Here is a 22,244-nt window from a genome sequence, read left to right on the forward strand (position 1 = left end):
CTTTGCAGTTGCTGCCTCCCAGGTCTTCCTTTTTTTTCTGGGGGGAAATAATCTCTGCTTGGCCACGGCCCTGTGCTAACGTGGCCATGCCGGCTCTGGGTTATGGGGGAAGGCTGACCCTGCATTCCCTCACATGAGCAAAGGAGTGCTTGGTACGCAGCTTCTGTTGTTGCACCTGCATCCACAGAGGAGGCATGGCAAGGAGTTACAGGAGGTGTGTATTTCTCCTGAAGCTGCCACATAGCCTCCTAAACACAGGATTGTGACCCAGCTTGAACATCCAGCGGATGGAAAAAGCCAGCTGCCAGCCCTCCATGTCAAGCATAGTTCAGTAGTCCCCATCCTCCAAATGTGAGTGGTCCTATGGACGACAGCAGCATTATGTGCCTGTGGATCCGTCTGGCCCCTGCAAAACCCTAATCACTTCATACAGACTACAAAGCTGCTCCTTCTATTTGGTTAATGAATCCAAGCATAAAAGCAACATGTGGCAAGCTAACCATGAAAGAAAAACCCCATTAATGTATCATTCTAGAAGGACAGTTATAAAGGTGTCGTGGAGGGCAAACAGGAGGAATATATTTTCATTAATTGTTCAGGAATATGTTACGAATTGTGGAAGCCTCTCAGATTTTAATGCAGATGATTTGACCTCTGGAGATTCTTGATGGAAGTTTGCTGTTTTCCTCGGATCTTCCTTTTTGTGTTAGTTTTTTTGGGACTTATCTGATCTGGAAACTGAGACAATATAATTTGGTGTGGGTGATAAACTATGTTCTATAAACAAAGAACACTACAGACACAAACTATCTCTCTCTATATATGCTACCTGGGCTGCAAACAATTCACAATGACATTAGGGATAATTAATAATTATTCGGTTGCTAAATGTTTCCTCCTGTTTGAGCCTTGCAAGCACACAGGCAACAGTGCCGCCTGCTTGAAGTGGATCCGTTCACATTGGAGGAACTACCTACCTAGAGTAAAAACCAGATACACCTTGGTGGGGCCCTTAATTAGAGATTTCATCTTGAAAAGGGTTTAACGTGCCAAAATCCTATTAATTTCTAAGAGAGCTGTGATTACTATGCCCCTTTTAAGATCATGACCCAATAATTTTAATTGCTGTTAACATGTTTTATTTACTGTGTTCTTAAATTGTCGTTGGTCCATTCACGGGAACGTTTCCGTGGAGGGCGAGTCAATGAACCAGGGAATACCTTCAGTTTCCAGCCAGGGTTGCGGCTGGAGCAACTGCGCTCTCCCGCACCGCGGGATGGGTAAGCCGGCATCCCGGGGATCTCTGCAAAATACTTATAGACGTAAAAGCGCGAAGTAACCTTCATTCCCTAAAGGGTGGCAAGGGTGAGGAGGGTGAGACCTTCACCTAGGCAGCAAACTAAGAGACCTGGGCGTTAGCATCAGCACTTGGAGGGCAGGCTGTGACGGGAGCTGCCGGACCCCAGGTGCCGAGGCGGTGCGGCGAGCCCTGCTGCCCGCTAAGCCCGGGTCTGGGGGCGTTGGACCGCGCGGGCAGGCGGTGGCGCTCCTCCTCCTCCTCCTCTTCCTCCTCTCCCCCCCGCCCCCGCCGCGGCGCCGGGCGCGCTGCAGCGGCCGCCCCGCACAGCCGGCGCGGCTCCCCGCGCCCATCATGGCTGCGCCCGCCGGGCCCCGCGCCCCCCGGCCCACCCTCCTTCTCCTCCTCCTCTTCCTCCTCCTGGGTGGCTGCGGAGCCAGCCTGCCCCCGGAGCCGCCGCCGCCGCCGCCGAGCCCCGAGCCCCAGCCCCTGCCCGAGTCGGCTCTGCAGAAGCCCACCGTCCTCCTGGCCCTCCTCGCCCGCAACGCGGCCCGCACGCTGCCCCACGCCCTCGGCTGCATCGAGCGGCTGCGCTACCCCAAGAGCAGGATCGCCCTCTGGTAAGGCTGCGCCAGCCCCCCGGTTACCTCCCGAATTGTGCCTGGCGGGGGATCCCCCTCCCGGCGGCGCTCAGGGGGCTCTGGGGGGCGGACGGCGTGGCCGTGCCCGGGAACGGGCGGGAGCGGCGGGGTGCCCTGCCTCCCGCCGCAGCGCAGGTACGCGGGGCTGGGCGCCTCGGGAGAGGGAAGGCAGCAGCCAACCCGGGGGGAGTTGGAACGCAAGAACCGGCGTTTGGCACCCCTGGAAAAGAGCTCGGCCGCCGGGAGAGGGAGTTGGGGTCCCCCCGAGGGCGGCCCCGCGACGCGCGTGTTCGGGGAAGACGGTCCCACGGCAGCCGGAGGACTTCGCCGCAGCGGAGCGGAGGGCTGCGGTGCGAGCTGTGGTGGGGAGATGAGTTTTCGAGCAAAGCTGGCCTGAAGCCTGGGAATACTCACTGCTTTAGCATTTTTCCAAATCCACAGACACGAAGAACTCGTGGCTCGGGATGGAGAGCCGGGCTGGGACCGTGGTGTTGTGCTCCCCGGCTGCTAAATACCGGGCTTTGTGGGGAGATGGTCTGGGTTTGCCAGGGCTGGAGAGCAGACATGCTGGGTAGGTGCTGGTGGGTGTTGAAAAGGAGCATTGTTGCAAGGCTGTAGCCTGAAAGATGGACTCAAAGATGTATTCAGAAATCACAGCATGGGGGCAGCTGTGGCAATCAAGTGTGTGTCAGGATGGAGGAATTAGACCAATTTGGGAACTGGTCAATCTACCTTTATCTATAAGGGTGGGGAAAAAAATCTTTCCCTCTCAACCCGACATAAATATTGGGAGGAAGAGGAATTGCATGGATGGACCCAAAACAGATTTGAAGTGTGGTATTCGTGTAAAATATGAGTGGTGGTATAGGGCCTGATCCAAAGTTCACTCAAGTCAGTGGGGAGATTCCTTTTAACTTAAAAAGTCAATAAAGTTTTACTTTGTATAAAGGGATGCGGGGAGGACCCCTCCCCGGTCACATCGCTGATACTGAAGTGTCTTTAAGCAGGCAGCATCAGATGTTTCTGCATGTGCTTCAGGAACATGGCTTTACTTCTCTTCAAGTGCTCTACAGGTCTTTGTAGAAAACCAGTGGCTGGTATAATCAGTGCATGGAGCTTTTTTGCTTTTTTTTTTTTTTTCCCTTTTGAACTGAGGGTGCACAAAGCAGATCGCGAGATCAGCCCAAATGTGGTGTGCCACATAAATGTGGCTCTGGTGTTACAAGCTGATGTATGGCAGTGGGGGAATGCCAGACTCATCTGCTTTCATTTGCGTCGGTAGGAATTTTACTGTCTTGGATTTTGTCTTAGCAGATGTGTGTAAAAGGAGATATTATCAAACCCTATGTATGGACTGTGATTTCGCTAAGCTTGGTGTTTATAAAACGTAGTGGGAGCTGTAAGCGTGGATCTGATCACCAAAGCCTTGCATTATCCTTACTTAAGGTCTCTGCAGTATCATGTGAAAGTATTTGTGGGGACTGTTCATGAAATAACAGTGTAAGATAACTTAAAATATGCTAAGATTCTTATAAGAATATCACTCCATTTTTAAGAGGATTGTGCACAGACACAAGGCATGGTTAAACTGGAAAAATTAGCTGTTGAATATGTCAAACTTATTAAAACGAGAATGATTAAAATGTCATGGCCACTGAAAAGGAAGTTCTGTAGATGCTCTGAGTTGCCACAGAGAGCGGTACCTGTAGGGTGGCAGTGATTCCTTGGAGAGGTTCAGTCCTGTTCACTTCAGCTCCCTGATAAGACTTGAGCTTTTTCAGAGCTGGGGGTGTTCAGGACACAAAGTACCCACCAAGAGGAAGCTCACATACGATATCTATCAAGTCTCTTGAGAGCAAATGAAATAATACAATCCATTTCTGGAAGCATCTTGCATTTAAGACTTTGTGCCTGACAGAGTCCTTTCAACAGATAAACTCCAGGATTTACATGAGTCCTTGTGCCATTGCGTTACTGGAATAGCTTGGTGTGAAGGGCAGTGAAGTGGCGGTTGCCAAAGAGTTGCATTCCTTCATTGCCACTTATATTCTACTTGAAAATTTCTTGAGTAAGTCAGCATTTTAAAATGCCCAAATCTGAGAATGAAAATTAGAAACATATACTCTCTAGAAGTCCCATATGCTCTCTGTATTGCTTGAAGGCTTAAATTCAACACTGGATTCCTCAGACTTCTAGGGTGGAAGTTTTATGAGTGACAGTAAAGGTGGGTTAAGGGACAATAAATGAGTTTGAAGCAGATGCTGCATTTTCTGTTCGTAGCCTATGTCAGTCTCTGTCTTTGCTGGCCTGATACTGAGCAAAATATGTACACTGGAAAGTCTCATGCTCTCTTCTTCCCTTTGGTCTTAATTCTGACTTTTCCGGCTTCTGTGGTAGTCAGCAACCTCAGAGGGACGTGCTGGCTACGTGCATCCTAATGAACCGAGCAGACTTTTTGGTCTGAGGCCAGCTCCTATGTTGTGACCCATGTCCTTTCAGTTAAACGCTTCCTTCCTTTCTCCTCCACCCTCCAAGAATCAGGAAGCTGCATCCAGACTGCCTTCTGGGGATGGTCACTGGCCTGTATTAACCCCAGCCAACCTTGCCTTGGAGAGCACCGGTGGGCACAGGCTGGATCATCCCAGGATGGTGGTAATGACATAACAGTGGGGATTTCTGTGAGACAGTGCTCAGGTCTTTGTCCTGGCCCTGCTTAGCTTGCTGGAATAGACCTGGCCGTAGGCAGTCTGTCTGTGAGCCTTTGGTGCTGGCCACTGAGGTGGGAACAGCAAAGACTCCCCATCTAAGCAGCAGAACCCAGCTTCCCTCTCTGCTCTTCAAGCTCGTGCTTGTGTAGCTGTGGAAGAGTAATGCTGGAGATGACAGTTGTCCCTTCTTGAGAAGGAGGAAGGGGTCACAGCTCTGCCCTCAGGTCCTTGTGGAAAGCCTAGCTGGTGTTTGGCTCAGAAATATGTAACGCTGTGAGAAACAGGCTAGTGCCCAGCAACAGTAGAGAGCCTTCAAACATGGCTGTTGGATCTAAGTCAAACTAATTTTGAGCTAGAGTATGTTCTAATACACTCCTTGAGTGGCTGTGCTTGGCATGTTTATGGGGGTGGGCTGAGCTTTTCTCAGGGCCGTGCCAGTGACGCTAGGCTGCAAACACAGCCTAGCCAAGTTAGGGAACTTGGGCACATTAGGAAGACTTACTGCATTGTTTGTGTTGGTGTTGGAGAACTGCAAAGGGAGGGACAAAATTTTGTCTTTATTTTGGATGAAAATGACCTAGAAGTTATGTAGTCCGTGTGCCCCAATCCTCTTTTGGGTGGTTTGGGGTTATTTTTCTTATTTTGAATATTAGTAATCTGGCTTGGCTTATTTGAGATCTAGTCAATTATAGGTAAAGAGTGTTTGGTTTTTGGACGGGTTCATCTTGGCTGTAGTGGGCAAAGTAAAAGTGTGTGTGTGTTCAGCAATTTATTACACTTGCTTACTTAGCCTCAGATTAAGTGACAGTATAGCAAAGACAGTTGTCTTTAATTTCACCTTTAAATACCTGCTAGTTCATAGTTGTGGGCCATCTGCTATCTCATCTTTTACTAAACTGCGGCTTAAGTGCCTGCATAAATGAATTGGTGCTTGGAAGCAATAATTAAGTTCTTCTGTGCTTGAAAATCTGTGCCTGCTTTGCAGATCAGAGTATGCTTATGTTTCAGAAATGGTGACATGAATGATAGGTGAGATTGGTGGAAAGCTGGAATAAATCCCAGATGAGACATCAGTGAATATACTGTAACACTTGCTCCAGTGAGTGAATGGTTTCAACTTAAAATAACTCATAGCTGAAAATAGAAGCTGATGAGATCGGTATAATAATTAACTTCCATAATTATATATTATTAGTCTGGAACTAGCAGATGATACTCTATATGAGCATTTTCTTAGTCTTAAACAGTTTACTTTTCAAATGTGAAAAATTCTACATATAGGACAATTTCCAGCAAGATGCAGGGATCATTTGAAACTTTTAACGAGTGTTATTACTCACTGGAAAGTGTTGGCTTTCAAATGCGCTGTTTTCTGTCCTTGTTTCCATTTGTGCAACAAGGTCACTTTAATCTTCATGGTCAGTATTAATCACTTAGGAATGCTGAAGTTCCAGTCTTCTGCCTCTGTCTCTGTTGCTTCTGTCCACTGGTGTTTTGCATCTGTTTAAAATTTTCTCACCTGTTCTCACACTTCCACATGACAATATTAAAATTTAGCTTTTAGAAATTAAAATGACTTGGCTTGTTGTTTAAACTTGGGGGATTTAGTTTCCCATTTACCCTTGTAGATATTTTAAATTTATTTACTATATAGCTTTAATAACATAGTTGTAGACTAAGTGAGGCTAACACAGTCTCGGAGTTACGATTAAGGCGATGTTCATGTTGTGGAAGATGTTGCATAGAGTCTTTCTTCCAAAGAACTTGTGTTTAGATAACTACAGCAAAAGAAAGAATGGGAGTAAAATACCTCCATTTTCTATCTGGGGAATTGGGGAAGAAAGGTTAAGTAACCTACACAAGATTCTTGAACTTATTAAGACTGGAGATAGTATGCATAACTGACATTTCTTGATTCTTCTTTCTTACTGAGGTCGCTTTTACGCTGAAGTGCAGTAAATTTCTGTAAGAAATGGAAAACCATGGAAGGCTAAAGAAATTATTCCACCCCAATATCCACAATAACTTTTTTTCTGTCCTTTAGATCTGTCTCCCTCATCTAAGTGTTGGCAAACTGAAGCAAATGACATAATAAAATTGTTCAGTAGAAACATGTGAAGGAAAGCTGAAAATTACTGCGTTGCCTTGTTGAGGTCTGCATGGCAAGACTTAAACTTCTCTTCAGCTAAAAGATATGCAGTTCTGCAGAGAAATGTTAAAAGAAGCATTGGCTGTGTGATGGCAATTTGCTGGGTAGCAGTAGTCTCTTTATTTTTCCTACTGTGCTCATAAATTGCCAGATTCTGGTGCCTTTTTGATGTCATTAAAGAGCATCTTGTCCCATACTTAATGAAGAAGTAGCCCTCCAGAGGTGAGGGGATTATACCATACAAACAATGTCTTGAAATGTGTACGAATTCTGTGGGACCAGTGAATATAATACATTGTGCGTGTGTGTGTGCGTGCGTGTGTGACTCTGTTATCTGTTTGTCTGTCACTTGTATAATTCCCTACCTGGTCCTTTGTAATGCAGGTGTTGTGTTTAGAGGCTAGATGCCAATAAAATCAAATGTCAAGAAACAGCAGGACAGAGTTTGATATCAGAGGTTGTTGTTTATTATAAGCCTTTGGATGGTTTCAGAGGTCAGGGAGACCTAGTTTTCAAGATTATTTTTTTTTTTTCAGTATGTACAAAGTAGGGGTGGAAAGACCTCAAGGGGTCATGTAGTTCATTCCTGCCCAGGGCAGAATCCCACTTCATCCCTGACTTGTCTGTCGCCTGGGGTTGGGATTCCTCATCCAGTCAAGGCTGCAGACTGTCAAGGTTATGTATTGTCATGTCTTCTGAAACTTTTTCAAGTGTGGGGGAAGTGGGAGGCAGTTGTGGAGTGTGTGAGAGGGCAAGCTGCAATGAATGTTCACTCTAAAGTGCTGAAGTTAATTTGTCCCCTAAAAAAAAAGACAATTTCACTTGTGCACTCCTGGCATACAAGCTATTTCAGCTTCTTAACTTCTGGTGAATCTGGGAGCAGGGATCAGTTAGGCCTGACCCAGGTGAAGTCTGTCCAGTTGCTGCTGTCATTCTCTTATTACAAGGACAGAAACCTTTTCCCTTCTGTAGTGCTCCTCCAACCAGAGTGTCCCAAGGCTAATGCATGGGTATCCTAGAACGGATAAGGTCAGAAGGCACCTCTGAAGATTGTGAAGTCCCAACTCCTGCTCAAACCAGGTTCAGCTGGAGCAGGCTGCACAGTACCATTTTGGTTCAAGTTTTTAATATCCCCAGGGATGGAGACTCCACAATCTCTGGGCAACTGTTCCAGTGAGATAGGGATTTCCAGGACACTCCTTGCCAGTGACTATCACCTGAGGATGAGTCTAGCAGGGTGGCAGACTTTTGGGATAAAGGCAAAGGCATGAAGCCTGTTGTTCCAATAGCTTTTTTCCCCTTTCTCTTTTGCATGTTCTTTCTGCTAAATTGTGTCTTTTTTTCAGAAAGCTGCCTGATCACTGCTAGTCAGCTTCCTGAAGAAGAGACCCCAGGTGTCTTGAGCACAGCTGGAGAATGGTTGGTTCCTGGGAGGTATGGCATGGGCCTGTCTTAGGAGAGGAAAACAAGGAGTTTTTGCTGGAGGGACCAGAGAGGGGATAGCAGGGCAACTAGCCCTGTTGCCCTTCAGGATGTGTGCTCAGCCATAAATGGAAGGGCATTTTTGATCTTTTATGTAAGTATCACAACACCTGCAATTATTTATCTGAGTCCCCTGGGACTGAAAGTCTTCACGTACTGGGTCAGGGTTCTCTAAAAATAGATCTGTGATACATGTGGTGTGCAGAACATTGGGAGCTGCCCATCACCAGTGCTTGCTATCATTCTTCGGTCCTGGGGGACTCCCTGAGAGACCATATGGGCTACAGGGTTGAGAGAGGACCGACCAAGATGATGCAGGTTGCTGTCTGTCAGAACCTGGAATTTCCTTCCTCTGGGATGATGTCTCAGACTTAATATTATTTCAATATATTTACGTGCATCTCATTTCCTTTATTTTAGTGAAGCATAGTGTACGTTGACGATGCTGATTGCCAAGGGTGAATTACAGCTAAATGGGGCCCACATGCATCAAAATATCAGGCTAAAGAAAGACAGGAATAGTGTTCTCTACAGGGTAGATTTTTGGCCATCTTCTGCCAAAATGCCCAGCTCCTTCAGAAAGGCAAGTGGCACTGCTGATAGGCTCATCACTAAAGAAAAAGTTACTTTTTTTTTTGTTTTAATGGAACTGCATAATTTGCTTCATTCAGTGCCTGAATCCAGTTTTTAAACATAGGAATGGTTGGTTTTGGTTGTGTGTGCACACGCATGCATGCGTATCTATCTGTCTATCTGGTGTCCTTGGACCAGAGTACTTTTGTTACTGTAGAATGACTCCAGTTTTCTTCCTAGAAAGTTAACAGGGGACCTAATAAATACGTGGTGATTTTAAACTTCTGCCAGCTGACTGTGGAACTGAACTGCTTTCAAGTGGAGTTTAGTCACCAAAGTTTTCTGAGAACCATGTTGGTGATAATGTGTTTTAACAATTTGATCCTTTTCTTCACAGATGTGGCCCTGATGAATCAATGGCTTAATTTTGTACCGGAGACTGAATAAGGAGTTTCATTGCAGAGGACTGGAATTATGTTCATGCAGTGTTTCTTATGTTTCTTTGGGAGAGTGATTGCCTATTCAAGATAGCTGTAAGACATGCTGGGAAACGAGACCTCCTGATTCAGGAGTGAAGGCTGGTACATCATCTGCTTTCGTTCTGACCAATTATATAGTCAATATGTCTCCCCCACTTACTAACATATAACTATACTATCAGGTGAAACAGCATGAAAGCTTTTAATGTTACTTTGGTATAGGAATACGTTTTCACCAAAGTCTGTCCTTGCTCCTTTTCTAGGGACTCTTAAAACACTGGCATTGCTCGAGGTGTCAGCTTCGGTGAATTCCCCGATGCCCATGTGGTGCATGGAGGTGAACAGGTTTCTGACTGTTTCCCTTTCATGCTGTCTGTATGCCCTGATAGGAGTGATGCATCTCTTCTAAAGATAAGCAGATCTTAATCTGGACCAGAAAATGGATTCAATTTGAGGCTGTCCTCCCTGGGCCCCATGAGGATCTAAGTTCATGCTGAAGCAGGAGATAGTGGGGTTCCATATAAACTGCAGATAGGGTGCATATTAGCTCTTTCACATTAGTTTTGGAAGACTTCAGCTTCAATAGGGAGTGATTTTTATTTTTTTCCTTGTAAGAAGGAAAAATATGATTTTTATTCATGTTCCCCTGCCCAAATAGAGTACAGGCTTCCCTTGATTCTAAAAGGATTGTTTGCTTATTTTTGCTCTTTGATCCCTCTGCAGAGGAAAGGTTATGCATGGCTGCAGTCTGGTTTGGATTTTGCCCAGTCGCAAAAACTAGGTTGCGTTAACTGTGAAGTGTTAGTTTATATGCTGAAGCTGATAGCAGATGGTTAACTCTTCAGTTAGCAGATCAGAATCTTGTTTTTGCTACTTGATCAACAGCTGCTCTTAAAATGGATACTGCATTGTACATTCGGGGGTAGAATAGAATTTAAGGCTGTAGTTTGAGCTATTTCCTCAGTATTTTCAATCATTCTTATTCTTACAAGGTAATTGGGAAAATTGGAGGAAAAGGCTGTTTTCCAGTATTCATGCTTTGAGCTGCTAATTGTGATGTGGAAGTCAAATGCTAAAATCTGACAAATGCAAATGCCTTTTTTTTTTTCTTTTTTTCCTCTCTTTATTGGTTTGAATCCATGAATTATTCCCACCAGACTTCAGCCAAGTGAACTTAAGCAAGTTCCCCTAGTCAGACTAATATGCATGCTGTGTCATTAGATAGTCAAAAGCCATCTTGTGGCAAATCCTAAAAAGAGGTTAATAAGGAAGTGTGATAATCAGGAAAAGCTATGAGAAACTTTTTTGGTTTCTATAGTTTATGTCTAGGAGGCAGAGAGGAACATGGAATATAAAGCTTTGCAGCAAGACTCCTCTCTCCTTTAATCATCAGCACTTACCAGTTTATGTGAGGATACAAGGATGTTATGTCACCTTGGTTTTATTTTTTTATTTTTTATTTTTTATTTTTTTTACACAAATGTGTTTAAGTGAGATTTAAAACTCATTGGAGGGAAGCCAGTGTGGTTTAAAGTTTGCTGCAGAGAGGAGAACAGGTGCATAGCATTGACCTTGGCTGTGCTGCCTCAGCCTGTGGTGGCTGGTTAGCTGTTTGCCCTGATGCATGCTGGAGTGTGGTCCTTGGCCACTGCATTTTGCTGCCTGCCAGTAGGGAAGTGACTTTTTGGGGTAGTTATGTCTCCCAGCTGCAGCTCTGTGTGAGAAGATAAATAAATGCCGCAACAGTAACACAGCCCGTGGAGAGGAGTGATGGAAGGCAGGCTGCTGTACTGATTTTGGAATGTCCTGGGCTGCCTATTTCTAGTGCTGTCTTAGGTGTGAAATCCCAGGATCCTGAGATTTAGCTGCAGACTTGCTGGTCGGTGGAGTTTCACTGCTGGAGTGCATATTAATGCTATTAACTCCCCTTGAGGTTTAATGAGGGATATGTTTTTGCTCTTGAAATTCTTCTTAAATGAATAGTGTCCATTCTTGTAGTCTAACCAGAATTCATAATTGACACCATAACCCATAAAGGCAGTGACGAAAAGATTTAAAGCTAGGTGAAAAGCCCAGTAGCTACATGTACAAATCACCACACTAGAGTAGTCTGTGATCACTCTGTGATTCTAATAGCAAGAATCCTAACAAAAAAAGACATGTTGAAAGATGAGCAGTCAGAGTGGGAACTGTATAGCTAGGGCAAAGGGCTTTTTAAAATTTATTTTGGAAAACAACAGAAGCCATGCTATTTCTCATTTTTGCAAACTGAGGGGTTAAAAAGAGTTCTGGTGTCTTCAAGAACTGATGGCCTGTGTTTGGTTTTTTTTTTTCCTTAATCGTTATCTAGAATTACTGGTAAGATAATTCTAGTATGGATTGGGAAAAGGGGGATTGAAGTGCCTGGTTTATTACTGGATTCAGCAAGACTTTGTTTAGTATTGCTGTATCAATAATATAGTATTGCATTGGTGTGGGCCTTGCCTAAGCACCAGGTGCTGGGTAGGAGGTGGGCCAGCTGTGTGCCATTGGGAAGGACGAATGGAAGGAGAACAGGGTCTTCACAGAGACGATGAACCTGAATCCCGTATTACAAGGAAGGAGGAATAGCTAGATACTCCCTCAAAGGAGTGGCGGATGAAGACCCACAAGAAGGGAGAGGCTGGAGACTTGGCGCTATGGCAACATTACAAAGGCTCCTTGTCTGTGGTTCTGCAGTTGCAGACTTGGAGAACAGGTGAGGAGAAAGATGTCCCATCAGAGACTGCTGAAGCTCAGTCAAGTGTATGCATGAAGGCAAAGAGAGCAATAGCTATCAGAAGCCATCTCCTATGGAGGATGGGAGCACCTGTCTGTCAACCTGATGATGTCCTGGGGGGTTGCAGGGAGGTTGCTGAAGTTTGTCCAGCTTTCTGGCTGTGCTGCTCATCCACATGATCACCAGTGATACTGCCAAGGTGACACCGAGTCCTGAATGTAATAAAAGTAATGCACTCAAGGGGCCAAGGGATGTTTTCCTCGGCCCTTTCTATGAGAGGAGAGGTGTTTTTATTTATATATATTCCCCCTTCACACATGCACACCCACCTCCTTGCCTCCTTTCAACTTATGTGACTCTGTGATGCTGACTAGAATCAAGGTTAAAGTACCGGTAAAGGCTAAAACTAGGGGTTTTAAGTAACACACTGTATTTTCAGATTCTGTAGGGCCTGCAGGATTAGGCAAGAGTCAGCGTTGTGTGTTCTGGTTTAGTATCCTCATTAAGGTTACAGTTTGAGGAAAGATGAGTTGAAGGGCCGTGCTTGTTAGGCTAGTCTGGATCAACCACAGTGATCAGAGTTGAGATTGCAGTATGTGTTTAGGATTAAAAAGCTGGAGGAGGCAGTTTTATGTGTCTTCGGGATAGATGAGAGAAGCTGTTGCTCACAGCACAAGACAACTCATTGGTTCTTAATGCAGTTTTGGTTTCCTGGGCCCGGTTATGGTTAGAGTTATGATGTGAGTTAGGGTCTGAGGAGAGAAAAAAGTGTAAAGTGTTGGTATTATTGTGTTCTGTCCTAGCTGTGAGAATTACGAAGTGCGTTGGTGTTCACAGAGGCCAGTGCCTCATGTTCCGTTTTCCATACAGATCCATCCCCTGGCTGTGATTCAGGTTAGTCCCTAGGGGTGGGTTGGGTTTAAGGTTTAGGAAAAAAGGATTGGGAAGTCTGTTTGCATTTCTGGGGATGTTATCGGTTAGGGCTTAGTCCCTGACATCAGTTATGGTAAGGTTAATGTTTCGGGAAAATGTTGTTTTGGATCAGTGTATTCTGTTTGCCTTTATTGTGGGAATTCTTCTTGCAGGAATAACTGGACTTAGGGTTGGCATTAGGATTTAGAAAAAGAGAACTTGAAAAAGCATTAAAAACAGCGGAGGTGAAGTTCACATTTTCTCTAGAAATTTCTGTTGACTGGGGCGGGCGGTGAGAAGCTCCTGTGGCTGGCACTGGAGATGGTACTAGGGTTTGGAAATCCAGCACTTCAGAAGCTGTGTTTATTGCTGAATTGTGCAGGGCACACAGGTTTGGTTCGAAGGCAGTTGCTGTTTGGGGACAATGCCACATGCTCTGTTTTACTTTAGTGGTTGCCCTACTCTTTTATTATGGCAATGATCCCTTACTAGTTGAGGGTTTGAATTGAAGCTACATCTTGGGAGTGGAAGACTTTAAGAACTCCAGTTACTTCTGACCTGTGTAGACCCTACAGATGAAAGAAGGGGGCTTATAATGGTGGAGTGTGTGTGTGTTATGATCTTCCGTTATAGAGTGATCCACCTAGATAGAACTGGGGTTCTTTAGGGGATTGTGGTTTGGAGTGAGATTTGGAAATCTGAATCTGTTGCTGGATTCTGCATGGCCAGCAGAGCTGGGAAGAAGGTTGGTGTTGACTTGGGTGCATGGCATTTTTTTCTCTGTTGGTACATACATAGGGTTTCTGGTAATAATTTTACTAGAGGTAATGCCTGGAACTCTATAGCTTCTGTAGTTTGGTTTGGTTTTGCCTTCTTCAGATGGAGGTGGGATGTTGGTAGAGGTGAATTCCTTCTGTTTTCTTTTGCTGTATGGAACAGCTTAGGTCAGGGTCAGGTTTTGGGAGTTTCAAGCTGCTGCACACAGAGATATGAATAGTTTTTTCAGGTCCTGGAGGTTTAGAAAGAGGGCAGTTGCTTATAGGAGCCAAGTGCTGCATGCTCTTTTACCCTGTTCGTATCTGTTTTAGGGGCAGGGATGGAGAGTAAAAAGGTTCCAGGTCCTGAAGTGTTCTGTATAACTGACAAAATAAGGAAGAGGCCAGGGGCTGGTATGGGCATAGGCCTGAAATTCTCTTCACAAAATAAAAGACTTGAAATTTCCTTGGACCTGAAATGGAACGGACAGTCCTGGTAATCATTGGGAAGAGGCACCAGCGTAACCAGTTCTTGTAACCAAGCAAGGAACAACAGGGTAGACCAGCGCTACCCTCATTTTTCCCAGTCTTATGCCACTAGATTTACTTGACTCACTCACATAAATCAGTTTCTGGATGCTGCCCATGTTTGCTCCAAATGATACATGCTTCGTCGGTAGGAAGTTCTGGCTGGAGTTTCTGTTTAGTTGTCTCTGAGATGACTGGCTCCAGGGTCCTGGAGGAGCCTACCCAGACTCTTCTAAATAGGTTAGCAGAGAATAATAATTTCTTTTGGGTCTTTTGGCTCTTCAAATATTTTTTTTCCTCCGGCTCTGGCTGTCAGAGACTTTGTGACACTCATTTTTCAAGATACTAAACTGAAATAAATTCAGTGTGACTGGAATATGAAAATGTCACTGCTGCTAAATAACTTCTCTTAATTTATGATTCTTTCTTTTTTTTTTAACCTAAAGTAGGATTTAAATGCAAATTATCATTAGGTCATGGAGTAGGCTTGTGATACACATTTTATCACTCCTAGTACACACTCAGTTCCCCACCCCCCCCCCCCCCCCGCTTTATTTCTCACGCAGACAAGTTGTTGCTTCCACAAAAAGTCTTGTCAATGAGTTGTTATTTCAGACCAGTGAGCTCATAGCTGTCTGCTGGCAGAGCTCTGCTCTGACTTCATACAAACTAAGGCTGTTGCCAGGATTTTTTGCCTAATACCTGAGCCTTGAAGGAAGCTCTGTTTTACAGAACAAGAATCAAGCTGCTATCAGCGGTGTTTCCAGCAGCTTTGACTACAAACATCACATCTGTCTTTTTGGATGAGCCTGCCTTCATATATGTGGTGCAGATTTAAAGGGGGAGGAATACATATTCAGAGCTAGGCTGGGGCTAAGGAAAGCAGTAATTTCTTTTCTACACTCAACAGTTGCAAAGCCAGCGCAATGGTGTTGGTTGATCCTGCTACCTGTGGAACGCTTCAGTCACCTTCAGTTTGCTATATTGTCTGCTGCAAGGTGCATTGTTTGTTGCTGCGCTTGGATTACAGGCTGCATCCTTATTTGAATGCAGATTGCCCAGCAGCTGTGGTGCAGGTGAATCCAAATCACAAGTGATAACAGGCATAAATTCAGTGTACTGCAGAGGAGATTTGCTGAGGAGAAACATGGTTTGAGTCTCTTTCAATCATTTTTCCCGCTTCAGTAGAGTGAGATCTCCAAGGGAAAGCAATTGCATATTACATCTAGCAGCAGTAATCACCCGCCTGACAAATCTGACCAGCTCCTCTTGCTGCTGCAGCATGTGTGGCCAAGTTGGTTACTACACATACGCTTTTGGAACAGCCTACAGATAAAGAAAAACATCTGGTTATAACAGTTTGGGCACATAGCTGAACCAAACTGCCAGCATTTTCTGCTCGTGGGGTTGTATTTTTTCCAGACCTACTGAACCGTCAAGGGCACATTTCCTTCCAGGTCTCTTCAACGGACAATGCAGATGGAGCTACAAAGAGCTATAAAGCTGTGCAAACTCTGGCATAGAAGTTAAGAATATACTTGGAAGAAACCAACTAAGAGCCAAAGAACCCGAGGTTTCAGCTTGTTAGATCTTGTATCGTATTACATGATCTGAATTGGTTAATGAAGCACTTCAAAACAAAAGTCCTACCCAGCTGTTACAGGGCAGAAACACCTTATGCTGAAAAGGTCTTGTAATGTGTCTGCCACCTCAGGTGGTTAGGTTTGGAGCCTGAGAAACAGGGGCTGCTAACTGAGAACATCCTCAGTGGCTGTGCTAGCTCCGAAATCCTGTTATCTGCTCTGTTGGTTCTCCCAGGCAGCAACTGAGAAACTGGCAGATGTTTCAGAGAGAGCAGAATGATTTCTCAAATGAGACAGAACTAGTCTCTCAGTTTTTCCATGAGGAAATTAACTGATTACCTTTATTATTTCTGTAAGAAATCCCTCTAGTGGCCACACATTGATAGTTTGGTTGCAGCTGATCTTGCACATCAGTCGCTGCTGTTGTATGGATTTCAAGTGAAACTCGTGATGGATTATTTGAAAGCCTTCAGAAAAAGGGCCTGAGACAGTTTCAGATGAAAATTTAAAAAAATAATTTTTTTTAGAAGGGCAAGCAAGTGATATTAAAAATATTTGAATTCTTTATGGGTGGTGTTAAGTGGTGTTTTGCCTGTGGTATGCAGTAGGTCAGATTAAATGATCTGTTGGACACCTTTGAACATAACTTCTAAAAACTTGGTAGCTTCAGCAAAGAAATTGAAATAAGGAATTGGGTTTCATTTTCTGTTTGTCTCTTTATACATGACATCTCTGTGTAAAACACAAAGTCTCCAAAGACAGCCTATGCTATTTTATATGAAGTGGGTACCTATTTTGTAACATATGAAAACAGTTGTCACACGTCATCTGCCATTCCCTATTGTAGTACTGTGATCATGGTTAGGACAGTGCTAATCACTGGCAAAGGGAGAGATGGTGATCGGCTTCCTGCGTGCTCCCCTGAGGGACCGTGGGTTCACTGAAGCTGGACCGTCACTTTCTTCTCTGGTCTTTCATCCCTGCCACAGGAGTGCCTTGTGGTGGGTTTATCAGGTATTCAAAAACTACAGTTTTCCAACCTTTGAAATTGCCTTAAAACCCTGGGGAGCTCAACTATCCAGGCATGGGAACGCTGCTGGACAAGTTCTGGGATGCATGCAAGGGCTCTTTGGCTCAGAGCATGTCCCTGCTGGGATGGGCAAGTCTCATGCCTGCAGATGTGTGTGGGAGTCTCTCCACTGAGGTTAGAAAGCACTTTATCTTGTACACGTCATCCACTGCCAATTGCTGTATCTAGGCTGTGAATCTTTCCCGTTGGAGATGGCGTAGCTGGGAACCATATTTTGCAGAATTAATGTAAGTATGTGTTTTATGGGTCTTCCAATTACCCAGTCAATTTACTAGGAAGTGGCTACTGAGATTGAGTGAGTGCCCATTTCCTCTCTTTGTTTACATCCAGGCAATGAAGGGGAAAAAATTAGCTACCCTCAAACTGTGCGTTTGTGGTCAGGATTAAACCTTAAGTAGTTAAAATAAATTGCGCATTTGCATCCTTCTCCACATGCAGTTACTGCACTCGCTGATGCGGCTGTCGGTGCTTGGCTCTCCCTGAAGCTTGCACCTCTCCAGTGATGCTCCCTGGAAACCCACACAAAGAGGACAGACCAGCAGAAGTGAGAATTGCGATGTTGGAGTAGGGTTGTATAGCATAACAGAACCAATCCCATACTTCGTTTAAATGTCACTTCATTTCCATGATTCCTTTTCCTCAGTTGGGGATGAGAAATACACAGCATTACTTACAGAAAGCTGCAGAGCTCTTAGTTTACAAGATTAAAGAAGTGTTGAGAACTCACTGTTTTTCTTTCTGTTCTCTTTAGAGTTAGGTCAGCCATCAGCATAGCACCAGTTTTCCATCAGTTTGAGTCCAGATTTGGTCTTTTCCAAGAGAAAATGTGTTCTGACTCTGGCAACTGTAGAAAGTCACGTGTGTTCACCAAACAGTAGCCATGTGTCCCTCACATGTGTGCTGAAGTCTCTGTCCATAGGAGAAGCCGTGTGGATTCCTGTATGCGTGAGTGAAACATGAGATCACAAATGAAAGGGATACAGAGTAAAAAAATTTACCTACCCCATAGTGTTTGGAATTTAGAAGTAGAAATGCTTTGCTTGCACATAGCTCTGTTAAGTGATGAGAATTGTGTTGGGCCATGTTATTCTGTGCTGTTGTCTGTATGAGATGACAGAAAAACAATTTTTTTGCCACCCGAGTGCTGAGTTAGGCAAGAAAAACAGGGGTTTAGCTGTCCAGTTTGACAGCTTGCTTAGAAGTATGTGCTTCAAAGTACTAGAAGATGAAAGGCAGTTAAACCCCCTCAGAATCACAGCCCTCTGTTATCCGCACCCCTTCTGCCTGCGAAGCTGGAGCTGGGGAGTGATCACCAGGTCAGCAAAAGGAATCAGTCTCTTGAGCAAAGAACTCAACAGATTTTGCCCTAATTTGAGACACTACAGCAGCAGTAAGCTTCGTTGCTTTAAAAACTAAATCTAGAACCACATCTCCAAAAACCCAGGGTTTTTTTTCAGTGATGAAGGCAAAATACTTGGACGGGGAGAGAGGCTTTGCCTTTGAGGTTTTGAGTGTTTCTTAAAAGCAACATGGAGGAAAAGTTGTTCTTGAGATTTCCATGGCTGCAAAGTTACCACTAGTCTGACAAATATTCTATGAATGTGTTAAGTAAACCGCTCTGTAAAGGCTGAATATTTGCAATATTTGCAATTTATTTCAGTGCATATTTTAGGAGTGTTTTATCATTCCCACCCCTGACACCCACTCCTTTTTTTGTGACTTGTGAAAATCCATTAATTTCTCTTCACTTTACAGAGAGAGAAACAAAAGCAGCTATAATGTTGCCTCTGTGCAGTGCTCGTGCACAGAGCTATGGTTTGCCATGGTTTTCAGGGGCCTCTGGGCCTGCCCTCTAACCTGCCTGATTCACATTGCCTAATGCCCAGAGGTACTTTGAAGGATGAGTGCACTTAGCCATTCAAAGCCAGAACACTGTAAAATCGGTCTCTGGTAGAAATTCAGAAAATTTTAATTGATAAATTGACCATTTCATGCTTGCAAAGTGTTGTCTGTGTCTGTTGTTCCCCACCTCCCCATATTCAGAACCCTCTCAGCATACAAGGCGCTGTCACCTTTCTTAAGCTGAAATGTGTTGGACAAAATTACAGATGACATCCAGGAAAACTCTATACTTCATATGTAAAGGTTAAATATTTTTTGTTTCCTGCTTAGCTGCAGCGGTTGTTTTTCTGATCTCTTACTTAATTACGCATAAACATTTTCAGCCATTTGCCAGCAAATATGACATAATCCATTTCTTTTGAAGCACTGTATCATTCCACGCAATTTGGAGAACCTCAATTTTCCGGTATAACTGGCTTCTTGAGAAAGATTAGGCCAAAATTATGCAGTCTTGAGTTCCATGCTGGCTTCAACAAAGTCAAACTCTAAAATAACTTACTGATGAGTTTAACTTAATGTTGGTGAATGCAAAATTTGGCATTAACTGCTCTATGCCAAATGAGACGTGCCAGTGAGAAGATAATGATCTTAAGGATCTTTTTCAACCTAAGTGATTCTATGACAATGAAACCCACCATGTTTGTTAGCTGCAAATTTGCAATAGATCAAGAAGTGTACAGTCTGATGTTATTAGATGCTGCATATAATTGACTTAAACTTATAGGTTTACAGAAATTATGCATTGGTTGGGCTATTAAACTGTTTGTGGGGTGGTTTGTTCTGGAAGGGAAGGGCTGATTGGATCTCTGGCATAACACGTTCATTTTGCTTTTTTTAATTGCTGATGCCTTGATCCCAGAATACAGGAAAGTAAATGACTTGCATGTTTCTGGCAGTGTTCCTTTTCAAGGGCTCTCTGAAGCTCTGATAATCCCTGAAAAGGCAAAAAATCTTTTATTCCTGACCCTGTGACTAACTAGGGTGCTTTAGCCTTTGGTTATGCCAGTTGTGTTAGTAGAATGAACTGCATCTGGCCGTAGCCCTGGCTGGCCTCTTGTATAACCTCTGTGTGGTTAGGTGGTGGGAGAGACCAAGTTTAGTGCAGGTGGGGAAGAGGAGGGTGCACAGAGGATAACTTAGTTTCCTTTAACAGCAGAATTTAACCCCACATCATCAGTCTTCATCCACACCATTCAGAAGATGACCACAGAGGGAAAGTCAGGCCCCAAATACCAATTTAGCTTAACAATGCAGTGAAGATTTGATGTGGCAAAGAATCCAAGCTTCCTGGAGTCACTGAAATGCTTGGAAATGGAGACCAAATTAATAAGTCCATGAAGGTGGCATAAGTAAGTCCCTAAAGCCTGGATGGTGAGTGCAATACAATGTAAGATGTAGGCTTATTCACATGTGGGTACTGGATAATAGCTAAAGCGACAACCTGACTCCCAAACCATAGGAAGGGAAGGTTACCCTGCTGGTTTGGTAAACCTCTTCTCTGCTGTGGAGGTGAAAAGCTCTGTAGTCATTTACCATTCTATCATTTGGACACAGTAGCTAACTGGTTGGAGCCATGTTGAACATTTGATTTATTTATTTTTAATTTCCTGCATTACCTTTTCTGTATGGTTCTTTCTAACATTAATGCAAATTGTAAAGCCAGTGCATGTGCCTTGGCTTGAAGACAGATTGTCCTAGCCTGCACCCGTCATTTTTCATTTCCTTACCATATGGCAGGCAGCATCATCTTCGGATGTATGTCTTGTGATCATCTTTTAGCTGTGTTCAGTCTCCTTCATGTGGCTCCCATTAGCAGCAGCTGTTATAAACACCTTGGATATCTTTGAAAGAATCTGGAGATAGTGTTGAGTGGATTTCGTGCTTCAGTCTTCTCAGGGGCATCTGGTACTCATCTAATTTTTGCTATTGTGCTGTGTGTCTGATACTATGGGTCAGATTCAGACATGTGGTAAAAAGTGGAAACTCTTCGTTTGGTGGAGAGAGGTGTAGCCTTGTGAATTCTTGGAGGGCTGTGACATTTCCCACCAGCAGTACCTCTGAGTGGCTAAGAACATGCCTTAGCGTGTGGCGATGTTAGATGCTTCTATACAATGGGGTAAATAGTGCAAATCCTGTATTAGCTGTGATATGGCTTGCTTGTGAGATGGCATCTGAAGCTCTTGTCCTAGCTGTGGAGCAGTGCTGTCTGCAGTATTCTTCTGGAACTATGAGCTCTTAGGCCACATTTTCTCCTGGTTTTTACCAGTGTGTTCTTGTTTGTGCTCTTGGTGTAAGGCTGGCTTGGGGGTGCCCAGCAATGCTGGGACGTGTTGTAAGGAAGCAGGCTGGCCATCTGCTATGCACAACCTGGTGATGATCACGATCCTTTTCTTTGCCTAATCTCATGCTGTGGTCTAGACAAAGCCTTTCATTGACATGTCTTTGGGCTGTAAAAGCAAGGATAACATTTCCCTCACCTGTGGGCTCAAGACTGATCCTTCTTAAAGGTCATGCTTCCAGAAACACTGGAGTTGGTTGCCCCTTAGGACAGATCTAAGGCTCAGTGCTTTGTGGTCTGTGGAAGTGGAGGTGCTCTGGCAGCGGGAGGAAGGCCAATTTGCTTCTTTCATCACAGATTTGCCTGTGATGGTCTGTGGTGAGGGTGCTACACAGAAGAGCTTTCCAGGCTTTCCAGGCCAGTGCCTGGATCCTTTATGAAGTACAAGACAAAAAACATGGCAGCTCTCCTCCTTGTGAGGAATTTGTTACAGGTTGCTGGTTAACTTCTGCTTGCTGTGCCTCCCAGCCTTATTTTAAAAGCAGATTCTCTGTTAACACTTTCCATCCCAAAGGATGCTCACTTGCTGGTATAGGGGCTGTAGAAGCAGCAGCCAAGAAATTTGCTTCTGTTTCTACTCCTCTGTGTCTGTACTGAATGTTACAAGCACCTGAGGTTTTATTGTCCTTACGCTTGCCCAGTTTGCCTATAGGCACGCAGTGATTCACAGCCCTCCCAGGAAAGCAGGAGCGTTTATGTGCCCATGCCAGCCTTGATCCTGTTGTCTTACACTGTAAGAATAAACTTAAGTTATTGTTAGTGTCAAAAGTTATATGAGTTTCTAGATGCACAGATGACTTATTGTGCTGGGGATCATGCCGTAAAGTTTTAGATGGGGGCATTGATTCTGATGAGGGCATCAGTACTGATCCTTCCAGTGCAAGTGAAAGGGGAAAGGTATTCTGTTGGCTGAGCGTAAACCCAACACTGTTTTCCTGTGGGAATGCAGACTCCTGCATAGAAAACTTTGTGTGTTAGGCATTTTTTTAAGTTACCCTTCACAAACTAACTAGAAATAAGCTGTTCTCAAGCTATCCTGAAGTTGAATT

General features: G+C 44.3%; 1 protein-coding gene across 2 annotated transcripts in view; it reads left to right on the forward strand.

The window, feature by feature from the left end:
• Positions 1-1,592: 1,592 nt before the first annotated feature.
• Positions 1,593-22,244, forward strand: part of COLGALT2 (collagen beta(1-O)galactosyltransferase 2) — a 56,173-nt gene continuing 35,521 nt past the window's right edge. For both annotated transcript variants that reach the window (XM_064454389.1, XM_064454390.1), the window contains exon 1: positions 1,593-1,917. In XM_064454389.1, coding sequence (XP_064310459.1) covers positions 1,652-1,917 — 266 coding nt within the window. In that variant the 5' untranslated portion in view covers positions 1,593-1,651. The remainder of the gene's footprint in view (positions 1,918-22,244) is intronic.

The sequence above is a fragment of the Phalacrocorax carbo genome, chromosome 6 (assembly GCF_963921805.1).
Source record: "Phalacrocorax carbo chromosome 6, bPhaCar2.1, whole genome shotgun sequence".
Lineage (NCBI taxonomy): Eukaryota > Metazoa > Chordata > Aves > Suliformes > Phalacrocoracidae > Phalacrocorax > Phalacrocorax carbo.